General features: G+C 35.1%; 1 protein-coding gene across 1 annotated transcript; it reads left to right on the top strand.

The window, feature by feature from the left end:
- Window positions 1–11,792: 11,792 nt before the first annotated feature.
- LOC108739599 (uncharacterized protein K02A2.6-like) lies at window positions 11,793–13,415 on the top strand. Its single transcript, XM_018473582.1, has 2 exons — window positions 11,793–12,375; window positions 12,409–13,415. Exons 1-2 carry the CDS (start codon window positions 11,793–11,795, stop codon window positions 13,413–13,415), a joined length of 1,590 nt encoding a protein of 529 aa, XP_018329084.1.
- The last annotated feature ends 4,687 nt before the right edge of the window (window positions 13,416–18,102 follow it).

Below are 18,102 nucleotides of genomic sequence, written 5' to 3' on the forward strand. Positions count from 1 at the left end.
AATATCGCTTTTTTGAAAACTGTTGTAATAACACATTAACTGCAATAAATTCTTAAGAAGCAAAATAATAAAAATCCGTAAGTGATGTACTTCTAAGTCGTTGTTCACGAGTTATGACAAAAAACGTCTAAAAACACCTGTTTTTTCAATTTTTAATAAAAAATATAAAAAAAATTACAAACTAGTTAGGATTAAAAAAGAAAGCTTTGGAGATGTAGAATAAGTAACCTGAAGCGAGAGCCGTATGGTTAAATATTTTTTGAAATATTAATTTAGTTAATAAAGATCGCACCTTTTTTAACGCTTCCCAGAATTCGAGCGGGTCTGAGGACATTTAAACCGTAAATTATTCAGGGCTCCTATTATCAATAACCAAGGAAAAACGTGAAGAAGGGTGGAACATTTAATTTAAATTATTGCAACTGTAGACAACAAGATAACTTTAAAACAATTATCACATGGACAATTTGTTAATAATCAAATCGGGTCTTATTGCATATAAACATACACGAATTTTAACCAAAATCATTCCTTAATATTAATAAACAACGCCATAGTGATTAAAAAAGAAACATTATCTCGCCTTGTAAAGGTCCACCGACTTTTTTTAGAATTTGTGAAAAAATCAGAGGAATCGGATTATATCAAAAAATTTAAAAATTCTTTTGTAATAATTTAAAATTAGTGTTTCATCTTTTTATTATTCGTTGTTCAAATGCCCTTAGACCTGCTAGAAAGCTGGCAAATTAGCGGTGAAGAAAGGTGCGATTTTTATTGACAAATTAACATATCGAAACCTATTTCGCCATGCGGCTCTCCCTTCCGCGTACTTATTCTACATCATCAAAGCTTTCCTTTCCAATAATAACTACCTAGCTTGTAAAAAATATTTCTTACATTTTTTTTTAACTAAAGGCTCACAATTATATCAGAAACACCAGGCATCATATTTTTAAAGCAAAAGTAGCAACAGCTGCATTAGCTAAAATGGGGATGCAACCAAAATTTATATTTTGGGATAATGTCTAGTTCTCTCCCATATACCTGTTTTTAATTACGGTTAAAATTTTCGGTATGTCGAATTCCCTCCTAATTATACATCAATTGCCTCCCAACGGCGGCGTATGACCTTTAGTGCTAATTGCCACTATAGTCATAAATAGTTGCTTAAATAATACAGCCTCACGTCACATATTAATCTTAATATTATTCATATATTATAGACACCACAATAACAATAATAATTTTATCAGACTACCCTTCTATTGGTCAAATACTTGTTTCTACTCCTTCCGTTTATTAATTNATCAAAACGAGAAGTTGTTGGTATAAACGCAGAAAATCCGTTTCTTTTTGCACATAAGCAGACTGTAGTAGGCCATCTCAGAGGTCATGACTGTCTTCGGAAGCTTTGCTTTGATGCTGAACTGCAGTCTCCTACTGCTATAACAAGTACAAAACTACGCAAATATGTAGCAACTGTATGTCAAGGGGAACTCGGCTAGTACCCAGGAGGGAATTCGACTATCTATATTTTAACAAAACTACCTGCGGGAGGGAATTCGGCATCACCGATATTTTAATAGGTATTTTTAATTTTTCAAATCTTCATAAATATTTATTAGGATAAATTTAATACTTACGATAAAGAATAAACTTAAAATGTTCTACTATAATACCTACGTTCCGTCCGGTATAATTATTATTTTCGACAATAGATTGAAACTTTCGTCAGTGTAAAGTTAATGAAATACGTCATAATCAGTAAAACAGTTATCGAGTTTTCAGAACAAACTGTGTTGAATATCCCTGAAATATTGAAAAGATTTGATTGCTTTATTTTTAACCAGAATAGTTCAATATCAATAATGGATTCAAGAGGAAAAAGAATATTACAATTGTTAGCTGAGTCGCATCCTATACTTACTATTCCTAAATATGAATCAACAAAGGGAACAACGGCGTATGAACGAAACGAGCTGTTGAATAGGAAAAGTTTGTCCTTTTCGTATTTCATGTAGTAACACAATTACTGTTTCTATTTATTTCTTAGATGAAATTCTGAAATGGCCCTCTAAACAAGTTGCTTATGTAAGCCCCATCTTAAAAATAGTTAATATAGAACCTGTAAATATACAGACTCTACAACGTGCTAGGAGGTCTCTAAACGAAAGCTACTCTACATCATATACTGAAGACGATTCTGAAGACAAGGACTCTGAAAGTGAATATGTCCCGAGTAATGACGACGACAGTAGTACATCGTACATATCAGAAAGTGTAACTCAGAGTCCAGGAAAGGCTTATGCTCTTGATTTTGGTACTGATGATGATGTTTCAAATATACCATGTAATTCAACTTCAACTCCCAATCTTCAAATACAAACTGAAGAATTAGGAATTAATTTATTGACCACAGATCAATTTGCTTTGGTTACTCAAGGGAATAAATCTAATTCCTTCGCAGAAGGGAGAGAACATTTGAATCCAAATTTAGGAATATATTTCAATGCAGTTAAAAAAATTAATGGTAAAAGGACAAGAAATAAAGACCACTGTTGCTATTACTGCAATAACTTTTTCCGTGAAATGGCCCGTCACTTAGAAAGACGTCACAAAAGTGAGGTCGAGATTGCCAAAATATTAGCAATGCCGAAGAAATCAAAAATGCGAAGAGATGCTTTCATTACCCTAATGAGATGTGGAGACTTTTATCATAACTGCGAGGTGTTATCTTTGAAGAAAGGGGAATTAATATTGACCAGAAGACTCACGGAAAAGGAAATGAAAGGTCTTACTTACGACGATTTTGGACCATGCCCCGAATGTTTAGGGTTTATGCATAAGAAGCAACTGTGGCACCATCTCAAATACTCTTGTATAAAAAAAAATAATAAGAACTTAACGGACAACGAAGAAGATATTGGAAAAGCTATTTCTCCTATCGCTGATAGTAATGCCTTACTCAATGGAATTTTAAGTATGGGTATGAATCAAGATTTTTCTTTAAATATCGTTAACAAGTTTACAGATGACCACATTTCAAGAGTGTGTAAACATGATGATCTCATATTAAGGTATGGTGCTTTTCTTTATGAAAAGTATGGTAGTACTCAGAGTGAACTTATTAGACAAAATATGAGGCAGCTAGGTAGACTAGTTATACAGTTACGCGAAGACGATGAAGATATTTCATGTTTAAAAGATGCTCTTACTTCCGCTAAATTCGATGTCGTAGTAGCATCTACAAAACATCTATGATCTTCAAAAGTCGAAATAAATAAGAAGCCAGAATTTGGTTTGCCATCTCTTGCGCTTAAGATCGGCTACGCATTAAGAAAATGCGTAGGAATTTTACGTGGACAAGCACTAAGAAAGACGGACCGGACGAATAATGAAAAATTACGTGATCTTGATTTGATGGACTTAGAATGGAGAGTAAGAATATCTTCAAATGCTCTGTCTACACTAAATCAACGAAAAATAAATGCGTCGGAGTTACTTCCAATAACCGCCGATTTAATAAAATTAGCCAATTACCTAGATGAAAACATGAAAAGCCTATGTGTCAATCTATCACGAGATAAATGTTCCTATGAGGACTGGATACAACTAGCATCCTTAATATTAACTAGATTAATTTTTTTTAATAAAAGGAGATCAGGGGAAGCCGCAAAAATTACCTTACAAAATTATAAGGAGAGACCGCAATGGGATGACCAAGGAACAGATGAAACTAAGTCATCTTTAACTGCGTTTGAAATCAAGTTAGCTTCCCAAATGGCAATTGTAGAAGTGAGAGGTAAAAGAGGCCGGAAAGTTCCAGTACTTCTAACGCAAGAATTAAAGAAAAACATTGACCTGTTTATATCAAAACGAGAAGTTGTTGGTATAAACGCAGAAAATCCGTTTCTTTTTGCACATAAGCAGACTGTAGTAGGCCATCTCAGAGGTCATGACTGTCTTCGGAAGCTTTGCTTTGATGCTGAACTGCAGTCTCCTACTGCTATAACAAGTACAAAACTACGCAAATATGTAGCAACTGTATGTCAAGTATTCAATTTAACTGAAAATGAATCAGACTGATTAGCCCGCCACTTAGGTCATGATATTAGAGTTCACCGAGAATTTTATAGGCAACAAGAAAATATTGTGGAATTAACGATAATGGAGAAGTTCATAAATTTTTTGGCAAGAAATTGGAAAATATTAATATAGAAGATGAAGGTGATACGGAAATTGCAGATTTAAATACAAGAATTAATAATGATTTCATGTTGTAGACTTTCCACAATTAGAAAATGACGANTAAAGTATTAAAATTATATATAAAAGAAGATAAAATAATTTATAACAATATAAAAGGTTAAGAGTTCATAGAATGCTACAATAATAAAAAAAGAAACAATAATTCATAACAAAGGAATAGCGAGTATAATTCAAAAAGATCGAAATCGCGATCCGCGTCTGGCAGTTTCGACAGAATACAGACCACTTCGAATTATTTTATTCTAACGCACTTGTTGCAATCATTTCCGGAAGATGGGAACCACCGCGGTTTTACTAGTTTAAAGCATCCCGGACAACAGCAACAGCATAATAACACTACAATCACCGAACCCAAAATTGATAAAAGTATTTATAAAAGTATTTTCCGCCAAGAACGACGTAAGTTCGACAAACGGTTTTAGTTTTTCTTTATAAATTTCACTTTCTATGCTCTTCAGTCGATGTTTATCTAGAAGGAGTTCCTCTTTGTTGATATTATGTATTGAAATTGGAAGCTACTTAACATGTGTTTTAACGGAATCACTAACACAACAATCTTCAGTAATTGATACGAAATTATTAGTTAAATTTTTTCTTTAACGTGTTGTTTTTTAAAGTGTTTATTTTGAATTTGTTTGCAATCATTCCAGTGCAAGGGGAGTGTAGTGTCACAACACTAGACTGTAGTATTTTTGTTGTCTTTATATGTTTTTCGTCACATTTGTAGGTGAAATCCAAAGGTTTCGTAAGCAATATTAACCACTGATTTTCATCAAGGCCATGTATTTTTTCCGATGGAAGTGGTATCAGAACAGGGTGGCATAAAGTTGACCTTTCACGCTTGAATACTATTTCATTTTCACAAGTTTTTTCTTCTCTGTTGACAATTATTGGGTCCTTGGCAAAGTATTCTCCATTTTACAGTTGAGAGATGTAAGTGAACTGTATGTAGTAACCTTTTGTTTGCTCGACAGCCGAATAGGAATATTTGGGAAAAATAAAATAACTATTATTGTTAGGTCGTAGGATACTGATAGGGATTAGATTATACAATTGATAATTTTCTTTTGCTAATGGTACTTTAAGAAGGTATATTAGAGCCTTTGTTTTTAAGGTGATTGATATTTTACAAACATTAATAAAGTTTGAAATTTGCTGCCTGTTTAAATCAAAAGGTAGCTGATATTCGAGAACAGCTTGGTTAATCTCTTTTAATGCTTTTAAGGACAATTCGTCATCCAAAAATTATGGAGGTATTAAATTAACTTTAGCAAATAGAATTTGATTTCTAATTTTAACAATTTCTGCATCAAGATCTGAAATTATTTCATTACATATTATTACTAAATTCAAAAGATGAATTTGAAATTTGTTACTTGCTATGCGATGACAGTTTTCGTTAGTTTAGTCTGAATTGTTTCAAAATTAGAAGCTATTTTTTCTTCGTTAACACGCAAACTGGCAAGAGTGGTGTAGTCGTATTAAGATTTGACTAACAAAAGTTGTGGTTCTGAGAAGAACCGATTTCATAATAGCGTTGGACACATTTCTGCATCATTGATGAGTTGAACAATATTACCGCATCCGATAATTGACACTATTGCAGCATCCAAGGGTTGACACTATTGCAGCATCCAAATCAAAGTGAGCCTGGTGTTAGACTGACTTATTTAACTATTTACACACTATTTATACAAAACTATTTACATTGGTTTAAATGGCAAAGAACATTTCAGCAATTTACATTTGTGTATGTAACTGCCTTTGACCTAGTTAGTCGCACTGTGTCGCGACCTAACTAAGTCAGTACAAATGAAGACACTTAATTGATACACATTAGAATTGTTTCTTGCTATACCGAGTGTTCCCACAGTGGCGTTAAAATTTTTTATAACATCTTTTACTATATGTACAGTATTATCCATTAATGTTATTGATTTCTTATTTAAGTTTTGTATTGATCTAATTGCGTCGTTAATAGTTTGCTCGTCATTTGCGTCCATAATTCCAACTATCGTGTGAAGACCAGTACCAACAAAGTTTAGCCAACCTCTTTTACGTCTATTGTTATCAATGGGAAACAATACGTCGATAGTTTTTAATGCATTATTTATTTTGTTTAAATTTTGTCTTAATGTTAGAGCATGAACGTAACCAAAATGACTTCCTAATAATTTAGATTCCATATGATCTATCTTACTAATAAGTGAATTTAGTTTTTCTATATTTTCGTATAAAGGTGATCTGTTTTTATACAGAATCACAGAATGGGTTTGTTCAAATACTTTTAAGTTTCCCAATAGTTCGAGGTAAAGTCCAGAATTCGCAGGTAAATTACGTATTGTTAGGGGCTGGTTATTAGAAAATAGGAATATAAAAAAAGTGGTTAGGAAAATCCATAAGTAAAACATAGTGATCTACAAAAAAAAAGGAAAAAAATTACTATCAGGGAATTGGAATTTTCTTCATTCTAGATACATTAATTGTTTTAGGATTTGGACATTTTACTTCATATGAATAATCATTAATCTTTTTAGTAACCTGAAAAGGGTTGTAGTATTTTAATTTTCGATCACCTTGTCTTTTCATTTTAACAAACACTTTCCCATTAACGGAAAAGGTAGGAATTGGTTTAGTATTTTTATGGTATAATTATCGTGATTTTTTCTGAATTGGTTTGTTTGTTACGCTTAGCATTTTCCCTGCTTTGCGCAATGGTTTCGTTACGTGTTGAAAGATCGATTTCTGATTCGTTTTCTCTACTATCCGTATTTAATTGTGCAGGTTTTATTCCAAACATTATTTCATAAGGAGTGTAATTATGTCCATCATTAATTGATAGTTATTTAAATTTTGCTTTTGATTAACGTATAATGTTTGGCATGATTCTATTACGGTTGAAACAAGCCTTTCAACTGAGCCGTTACTTTGGAGATAATAAATATAACTCTTAGTTCACTTTATATTTAAATATTTAACCAATTTTGCAATTGTCTTATATAGAAATTTAGTGCCCTGATCGCTGTGAATTCTTTTCGGGAAACCAAATGCAGAAAAGTATTTCAATACAGATTTTTTGAAAATAAGCCTGAAATTACTTCATATGAAGGATAAATTTGACAGAATTAACTTAGATCATCTTGAACAATTAATATATGAATTTATCGATTTCATTCTTTGAGTTCTGCTGTATCGACATTTAATCTTTCGTTAACGTTATCTGGTGTTTTAGGGATTACAAGTGGTGTCTTGTGAGATATTCTATCCGTCTTATGTTTAACGCAGATTTCACACGAATTTATTACTCTAGCCGTAAGATCATTCATACCTGAAAAACTATGTTCTTCCTTTACTTTATTTATGTTTCTGTAATACCTTTATGGTTATTTAATGGATGTTCATGGTAGTTTTTTATTATACTTATTTTAATTTCTTCTGGTAAGGGAATTTTCATGAATCGTGATACCATGACAGTTTTATTATGACCATGCTATTCTATTATTTTATCTAAATTATCTTCAGGGTTAACAATGAGGATTATTTCGTTAGGGAATAATGTTAGCATACTCTGAATATTTAACTTGAAATTATTTTCTGAGATAGTATTATCAATTACTAAAGTTTTTCCTGTGGATATCTGAGTAGTAACTTCGAAATCACGGAATGGGGTTTTCAAATCGGTATCGGCTATAATAGAATTTATTTGTTTTTTACAGTTATATTTATCACATCAAAATCATCCAGTTTTGGATTGATTACATATTTCAATGGGGTACAATTTTGTTCTGAACTATTACTACTTAGGTTATTAGTATGTTTTCTTTCGTTTTGTTCCTCATCAACATAAATTCTGGATTAAGCATCCGAACTTGTATTTAATCGATCTGGCTTATAAATTATTTCGTAGCCGTACTCAGAAATTTTCAGTCTCCAACGCATCAAACTTTAACACTAAATAACCACTTTAAGGGTTGATGGTCTGTAATAATTTTGAATTTTTTACCTTACAGGTAAGGCCTAAAATGTTTCAATTCCCTAACAATTGCCAAAAGTTGTCGTTCAGTCGTTGAAAAGCGTATGCGATTGGTCAAGAGTTTTTTTCGTGTCCTTATGATAGGACAGCTCCAACAGCAAATTTACTTACATCTGTTGTAAGTACAAATTGTTTATTAAAATTTGGGTATTATAGAATTGGTTAAGAGATAAGACAGTCACGTAATTTTTCAAAAGATTCTTGTTCTTTTTGAGTCTATAAAAATTTTGTATCCTTTTTTAACAACATTGTTAGTGGTTTAGAGATGAGCGCGTAATTGGGTATAAATTTACGATAATACCCAGTTAAGCCGAAAAATTGTTTAATGTTGTTCGTATAGGGATTTTTTTTATACATTCGACTTTATCTGGATTAGGTTTTAAAACTTCGCTCTTATCGAGTTGAATTCTTAATCTATGTTTTCTTAGTCTTTCAAAAACCGTAATTAATCGATTATTATGATCCTTAAAATTTTTACCAAAAATAATGATGTCATCTATATAAACTAGACACTGCTCGGGTGTTAATCCTCGAAGAGCCAAATACATACACCGTTGGAATGTTGCCCGAGCATTTTTCAATCCGCAAGGCATCTTTAAGTATTCAAAATGTTGACCGTTTGCGGAGAAAACCGTTTTTGAAATCGATTCTTTGCTTACTTTAATTTGGTGGAACCCGGAAGTGAGATCTAAAGCGGAAAAATATGTTGACTGGCCTAAATCGTCTAGTATTTCCTCTATATTTGGAAGGGGGTATTTATCATCAACTGTTTTTTAATTTAATTTCCTGTAATCGATCACCATACGCCATTTAGTTTTACCACTAGCGTCTTTCCTTTTAGGGACAATCCACAGGGGAGAATTCCACTGTGAAAATGACAGTCTAATTATTTTATCTTTAAGCAATTTATCAATTTGATTTTTTACTTCTTCCTAGTGAATTTTGGGATATCGATAGGTTTTTGCCTGTACGGGAATCTCATCTGTTGATACTATTTTATGTTCTAAAATGTCTGCTGTCGATAATAAATCATTAGATAAATGAATACTATTAATAATAGAATCCTTTTCCTTCGAATTGCAATGTTCTAAACATAATTGTTTCATGAGTTCCTTAATTCTTTGTTTATTTGGTTATGTTGGCTCGTATTGGTATTTACATAATGAATTATACTAATATCAGGTAATGGAAAAAGATTTGTTTTCAGATTCTAAAAATTGTGTATCGTTCGATAAATTTAGACAAGTTGTTGTTATGTATTTTTTGTGATCTGTTTTGACGTAACACTCAGGTATTAAAATTTCGTTTTCGATGTTTATGCGAGGAAGATAGTATTCTGTGGTAGGTTTGGAGTTATTAGCAAAAACTTTTATCAACTGTTCACAACGAGGTAATAAATTATAATTAATTAATAATTATTATAATTTGTTTTTTATTATTAATTTTAAAAGGAATAAACACATCTTCATTAGGTATTATAATTTTATTCTGTTGGTTATCAATAACTGCTCTAGTTGTTTGAAAGAATTCTTGTCCTAAAATTCCGTCTATGCCTAGACAGTTTTTATCCAAAACATGAAATGTAATGGGTATTTTACTAATCCGTGTTTCAAAAGAACCTTTTGTTTCGAATGGTTGACCATTTATTCCCGAAAGTTGCGTTTTTTCATTAGTATTTAATTTAGGTACATTAGGAAAGGTTTGTAATAAATTAACGTATGCGCCAGTGTCAACTAAAAGACTTAGTCTTTTGTTAAATAAATTTACCTTTTGGTATGAAGATGGAATTTTGAATTCTGTATATTGCAAATATTATTTGAGGGACTTAAATAATTTAGTTTTCGGCTTCCGGACGCTCGGTTTCGGAGTCCGTGAAGGAGTTTAAATCATTATTATTAACATTACTATCATTAATGTCACTATCATCATCAGATTGTGCTTGTTCGGGAATTTTCATAGCTGCTCTACGCTTCTTTTTATAACAATCTTGCTCTCTGTGACCTACTTTATGGCAATAATTACACGTAATACTTTTATTTATTGTATTTTTATTATCGTAGTTATTATTTACAGTAAGATTAAAGGTACTTCGTCTTTTCTTATTCTCTGACCATTTCGATTTTTTTTTGTTATCTTTGAAAGTCTTTATTTGTTTTGATGACTCTCGATACGTTTGTTCCGTCTGTCTAAAATTGATTACCTGTTTAAACTGTAAACAAGCATCTAATGACCTTCCTAAATTTGGATAATTGTTTTCTATGGCCAAATTATTAACTACTGATTTTCCTCAAGGCGATGTATTTTTCCGATGGAAGTGGTATCAGAACAGGGTGGCATAAAGTTGACCATTCACGCTTGAATANACAAAGAAGATAGCATTAGCAAGAATGCAAATGCTAATTCTAGTTCAAATTATTGCTACAGGTGTGGTAGCAAGGAGCATTATTCTCCTAAATGCAAAGTCCCTAAAGATGTCACGTGCAATATTTGGGTTACTTGAATTCAGAAGCAGAAGAAATTCTTGTTAGAGAGTCAACGCAACAAGAAAAACGTGGAAAATTTCTGAAGCAGCTGGAAGTCAATGGTTTACAGTGTCACGGTAAACCCGCAGTTGATGGTGAACGAATTTCCGTTACCAACAGCTGATTTGCTTACGATAAATACGCATCGTGGACTTTATCGTATGAAGCGCATGATGTTTGGCATTGCGGCGGCGCCTGCCATTTAGCAAGAGAATATGAATTTCCTTTTTGGAAAAATTAAGGGCGTTCGCGTTTATCAGGATGATATTAGGTTGGTCGCTTCTAGCTTGGAAGGTCTTGTTGATTTACTAAATAAGGTTTTGAAAATTTTGAATGATCACAATATTAAAATACAGTTAAGTAAATGTGTATTCTTTGAAAATTCGATTAAATATTGTGGATATATTATTGATTCTAATGGTATCCACAAGGATCCTTCCAAAATAGAAGCGCTAGCTAAGATGCCAAAACCTACGAATATTACACAGTTACGTTCTTTTATAGCGTTTATAAATTATTATAATAGATTTATTCCGAATTTGAGTAGGATTTTGCAGTTTTTTTTCTTGCTTTTGCATAAAGGCGTAAATTTTAAAGAGTCTTGGACTAGTAAGCATGACCGTGCTTTTGATGAAGCTCGCGAGGCTTTTTCGCGAGATACGTGTTTAACCTTTCATGATCCGACCAAGCCATTGATACTTGCGACGGATGCAAGCCCAACAGGAGTAAGCGCGGTTTTGTCTCATAAATTTGAGGATGGCTCGGAAAGGCTAATTATTTGCGTTTCGCAAACGCTAAATGCAGTCTAAGCAAAATACACTCAAATTGATCGGGAAGCTTATGCGATAGTTTTTGCGGTAAAGAAATTGCACCAGTATCTTTACGGTGTGAAATTTACTTTGTTTACGGACAATCGTCCGCTGGCGCAAATTTTTGACCCAAATAAGAGTTTACCCGTGTATAGCACAATGCGTATGCAGCATTACGCGATTTTCCTTCGTGGATTTAATTATGACGTGAAATACAAACGGTCGGAACAGAACGGCAACGCCGACGGGTTATCGAGATTACCCGTGCCGAATTGCGATGAAAACGTGGATGTTGTAAACGTTTTTCATTTTGATACCTTGGATACGTTATCCTTGAATGTTTTTAAAATAAAAGAGGCGATCGCGAATGATAGTGTAATTTCGAGAGTGATGACGGCGTTAATCCAGGGTCATAGATTAAATGCGAAAGATATCTGGAATATTAATCCTAGGGAATTTTCTGTCGAAAATGGTGTGCTAGTTCGAAACCATCGAGTAGTTGTACCTACTAGTTTGCGTGCTAAGATCCTGAGCGAATTACACTCAGGACATTTCGGAATTGTGAAAATGAAGTCGTTGGCTAGGAGTTATTGTTGGTGGCCCAGCATCGACAGAGATATTGAACATCTCGCTAATGATTGTCCGAATTGTTTGTTGAATTTGAATAACCCTGTGAAGGTTACTAAGCATGTGTGGGAGCCAGCAGTGACCCCTTTCGAGCGAGTACATGTGGATTTTGCGGGCAAGTTTTTAAATCATTATTTTTTTATTTTAGTTGATGCGTTTTTTAAATGGCCCGAAATTCACATAGTGAAAGACATGCTTGCGGAGAATACCGTTTCAATATGTAGGGAGATTTTTGCAAATTTCGGTTTATCCGAGAATTTAGTTTCCGGCAATGGGAAAACTTTTGTTTCGAATACGTTTGAAGATTTTTTAAAGGAAAACGGAATTCTCCACAAGTTCTCTGCGCCTTATCATCCAGCTACAAATGGGCAGGCGGAGAGATATGTACAGATGATCAAAGCTGCGTTGAAAAAGATGAATGATCCGAAAAACATTCATAATGATGTACAAAAGATTTTGTTTCAATACAGAAACATGGTTCATCCTCACACTGGCAAAACTCCAGCTGAGCTTTTCCTCGGAAGGAAACTAAGATGTAAGCTTGATTTGTTAAAACCTTCGGTAGAAGTTAGGAGTTTCAACTCCGTTAATGATAACTTGAAAGTTAAGAGATTTTATGTGGGGCAAAATGTAATTGCCCGTAATTATATCGGTAAGCAGAAAAGGGTTTTCGGTAAGATTAAGGCCGTAACCGGTAAATTGAACTATTGTATTCAGCTGGAGGATGGTAGTGTGTGGAGGAGGCATGTCGATCAAATTAGATCAGCGAAAAATATGCGAAACTCAAGTGCGTTTGAGAAGGCTGATGATGATGATTGGGATTTTTATATTCCACCCGAGGAGAGGTTGATTCTCGGGGCGAGTACTGTTGAGCCCGTTGCTCAAAATGAAAGTTTTGTAAACGCAGATGTGCCGGATTTTTCGGATGGTCCTAGCACAAGTTCTCCAAATGATCCTGTTGTGTATTTACCTTTATTTTTCGATAATCAGTCCGAAAAATCTCACGCATCACATGAGGTCGTCGAGATTACGAGCGACGAATCTGAGGTGTCACCTGAAGTTGTAAATAGGCCGAAGAGGAATGTTAAAGCGCCTGATTTATATGGTAATCCTGTAAAAAACATCTCAGAATTAGGATTAAGTGACATTGATTAAAAATATTATACCGCCACTTCCTTCATTTTTCGTGGGGGAAGTGTTGTGTACGCGTGAAGCATACCGTTTGTATGTGTATGCGTGTGCGTGTGTGCTCTTGGAGCGACAAGAGCGGTGCGCGCGCTTAGGCTAACGCTGCCACAGGCAGACCGCATTTAGCAGCCAAGTAAGTCACTCGTATGTATTCACCACCTATTATTTATTAGTTAATAAATATAGAAATTAGTTATAACTCTGTGTACGCTTACTGCAGTAACGCTACACCACAATTCCCTATATACACAACAGATTGTTTCTCAAAATATGTGTGGATGGAGGCTATTAAAGACAAATCGGCAAACGAAGTTGTTAATGGCATGAAGCGGATATTGAAAACTTTAGATTCTATTCCTAAAAATCTACAAACCGATTAGCGAATAGAGTACTACAACCAACAGTTTAAATCGCTCATGGAAAAATATAAAATTAACAATTATAGTAGTTATAGCGTGAAAAAGGCATCGATTGTTGAACGCGTAATTAGAACTATAAAAGCCAAATTATTTAAAATCGTTGGATAGATGTAATTGATGATGTTACAAATGATAATAATAACACAATACGAGGGTGGATTGATAAGTTTCCGGCCTAACCAAGAGATGACGCCACTAGGCCTACCTTGAGGTGACATTCTATAGTACCATCCTTGGATAGCTTGTAGCTATAGTTTCAGCCCGATCTCCTTGCTAGTGTAGGTTTGACAGCACGCTGAACAAGACGCCTCTGTGGTTTTCGTAAAAATGGAAAAGCAGGAAAATCGTGCTGTCATCAAATACTTTTATTTGAAGGGGTTAACGCCGAAGGAAATTAAAAAAGAGATGGACTCAACACTGGGGACATCCTCCCCGTCATATTCAACCGTTAAGCAGTGGGTTTCCGAGTTTAAAAAGGGTCGTGTGAGCACCTCTGATGGGCCTCGCTCAGGACGCCCCGTTGAGGTCACAACTCCAGATATGATCGAAAAAATTCATCAAATAGTGCTGGGAGACCGCAGATTGAAAGTGCGTGAGATAGCTGAGACCTGTAAGATGTCATATGAACGTGTGCAACATATTTTGCACCAACATTTGCATATGGAAAAGCTCTGTGCAAGATGGGTGCCGCGTTTGCTAACAGTCGACCAAAAATTGATTCGAAAAAACATTTCTACCGCAAATTTGTCATTGTATAAGCGTAATCCAAGCGAATTTTTGCGTCGATTCGTAACCGTTGACGAAACGTGGGTCCACCACTACACTCCTGAAACCAAAGAACAGTCTAAACAGTGGATTGGACCAGGGGAACCAACTCCAAAGAAGGCAAAAACAATTTTTTCGGCGAACAAGGTTATGGCTACTGTTTTTTGGGATGCAAGAGGTATTATATACATTGATTACCTTGCAAAGGGTAATACTATCACTGGTCAATACTACGCAGACTTATTGCAACGTTTGAGCCACGAGGTGAAAATTAAACGACCTCATCTGGCGAAGAAAAAAATCTTGTTTCATCACGATAACGCACCAGCGCACACGTCAATCGTTGCGACGGCTAAAATCAACGATCTAAAGTTTGAATTGATGCCGCACCCTCCTTACTCTCCAGACCTAGCCCCGAGTGACTATTTTCTGTTCCCTAATCTCAAAAAATGGCTTGGCGGTAAGAGATTTGCGGACAATGAAGAAGTAATCGAAGCTGTAAATGGTTATTTTGAGGAGCTTGACGAATCAGTCTATAGAGATGGCATTAATAGACTGGAACACCGCTATGAGAAATGTATCAGCCTTGGAGGAGATTATGTTGAGAAATAAAAAAAAAAAATTTTTAAAAACCTTGTTTTTCTTGGTCAGGCCGGAAACTTATCAATCCACCCTCGTACATAGAACTATAAAAATGACACCTGCCACAGCTTTGAATAAGCAAAATGAAGAATATCTTCTCAATTCAGCATATAATCATAGTAAAATGGTAGATGGTCTTCCAAAATTTCATGTAGGCGATATCGTGAGAATAATTAAGGTCAAACATGTATTTTCCAAATCTTACACTCCCAACTGGACAACGGAACTATTCAAGGTAGTGAAAACTAAATATATTTATCCCTATACGTATTTATTAGAAGACTTGAGTGGTAATCCTGTTAGTGGCGGCTTCTATGCGGAAGAGTTACAAAAAACCTCGCATCCGGACATATATTTAATAGAAAAAGTATTAAAACGAAAAGAGAAGAAACTTCTGGTTAAATGGTTAGGATTTCCCGAATAACAAAACATCTGGATAAATACGACAGACGTTGTAAAGATATAACCAATAATGGACTACATAATAGACGTTCAAGGTTTCCAAACTGAAGGCCCCCGCTTTGTCGCGAAAGAAATTGCTATCGCATCTTTACAAGAAGAAGAAGAAGTAAAAACCTTTGTATTGAAACCGCCGTTTCCTCATCATCTGTTAGCCCCACGATATAAAACCATAAACGAATTGGTAAAATGACATTAACATGGTATTGGTTGGAATGATGGTTATTTGGATTACAATATTTTGCATAATAATGAAATCTAAAAGATTTTTGCGACTGCTGAAACCGTATACGTAATGGGAACGAAAAAGCGACTGTGGTTTCTCGAAGAATTTCCCGACTGCCGAAATATAATCAATTTAGAAGAAATGAAATATTTCCCATCGCTCGTGAAATTACAGTAGAGGGGCTAACGGGTTCCCATATATGGGTCACGGCTCCCCAAATCTGGGCCATGGTCCATCCATCAACATCTTACCAATTTTGGATCTTTAGAAGGTCTCTCTAGGTCATTCTTCATCTTAAGAGGTTAGACCATGCCCCTTTTGTCAACAATACCNGTGCGTGCGTGCGTGCGTGCGTGCGTGCGTGCGTGTGTGCGTGCGTGCGTGCGTGCGTGCGTGCGTGCGTGCGTGGGTGTGTGTGTGCGTGGGTGTGTGTGTGTGTGTGTGTGTGTGTTGAAATTGAAACCTTTCTCGAAGATGTTCCTTCACTTATTTGAGCAAAGGTACAAGTCGGTAGATTTTCTATAAAGTATTGCTTAGTTGTTCTCACAAGAGAACACTTATAAGACTAACTATCGCTCTTAAAATTCCTTCCCACGTCACCGCTAAGGGTTGCGTATGTTTATCTTATCTGCGTGGGAAGAAGATACAGATCGCCACCCCAAGCAGAACTAAAGGTTAGAAGTACCCATAATTACACTTTACCATAAAATATAACTTAAATAATAATAATGGCGTTTACTGCGCCATTTGTAGTATTTTCTAAAACGCACTGTAGCAGCAGATAAAAGTTGGTCTGTGTTCTGTCGGAGCTGCCTGCCACTCGCTGATGAGATACAAAAAGATCGAAATCGGGATCCGCGTCTGGCAGTTTTGACACACTTCGAATTATTTTATTTTAACGCACTTGTTGCAATCATTTCCGGAAAATGGGAACCACCGCGGTTTTACTAATTTAAAGCATCCCGGACAACAACAGCAACAGCATAATAACACTACAATCACCGAACCCAAAATTGATAAAAGTATTTATAAAAGTATTTTCCGCCAAGAACGACGTAAGTTCGACAAACGGTTTTAGTTTTTCTTTATAAATTTCACTTTCTATGCTCTTCAGTCGATGTTTATCTAGAAGCAGTTCCTCTTTGTTGATATTATGTATTGAAATTAGAAGCTACTTAACATCTGTTTTAACGGATTCACTAACACAACAATCTTCAGGAATTTATACGAAATTGTTGGTTAAATTTTTCTTTAACGTGTCATTTTATTTATAGAGTTTATTTTGAAATTGTTTCCAGTGCAAGGGGAATGTGGTGTCACAACATTAGACTGTAGTATTTTTGTTGTCTTCATATGTTTCTCGTCACATTTGTAGGTGAAATCCAAAGGTTTCGTAAGCAATATTAACCACTGATTTTCCTCAAGGCGATGTATTTTTTCCGATGGAAGTGGTATCAGAACAGGGTGGCTATTTCACTTTGATAAATCTTTGCTTTCTTTTTAAACAGTTTATTCACACACACTAATCCTAACTTATATCCTAACACTACAACTAGAATAACAAATAAGTAAGAACAAACATGAAACAAAATATATACAGTGAAAAATACAAATACAGGCAAGAAAATATATATATACAAACAAAAAGTCTGAGCAAGACCAAAAAACGCCGATTGAAACACTTACTCTACAAACTGGCACTCGGAGGCTAACGGCTAGGTGAAAGCAAAGAAAACGGGGGTGGCTGGTGATGGAACTCCTTCTTCCTTGCCGTGGGTCGGTGGAATATTGGAGCTGCTGGTACTGAAAAAAAAAAACTTTTGGGTGTTTCATTCCCAGTGATGCTGGTGGGCGGGCAGTCCCTCCGGACTATGCCGGAAGGTAGGGCGGAAGGCCCTCTTCAGCCTGCTTTCAGGAGTCGTGGGAATGGGTGGGTGGTGGATCAGGTGAGAAAGATGAAACGGGCGAAATGAAGACAGAAGAGAATGAAAGATTATCTGTGGAATATTACTGCCTCAGCATTTGCCTAAGTGATCCAAGGAAACCACAGAAAAAACTTGGACCAAGGCAGACGGACCCGGAATCGAACCGGCGTCCTCCCGAATGCTAAGCAATGGTCTAGACCTCTAGGCCATGCCGCTCG

The sequence above is a fragment of the Agrilus planipennis genome, unplaced genomic scaffold, assembly GCF_000699045.2.
Source record: "Agrilus planipennis isolate EAB-ADULT unplaced genomic scaffold, Apla_2.0 scaffold258, whole genome shotgun sequence".
Taxonomy (NCBI): Eukaryota; Metazoa; Arthropoda; class Insecta; order Coleoptera; family Buprestidae; genus Agrilus; species Agrilus planipennis.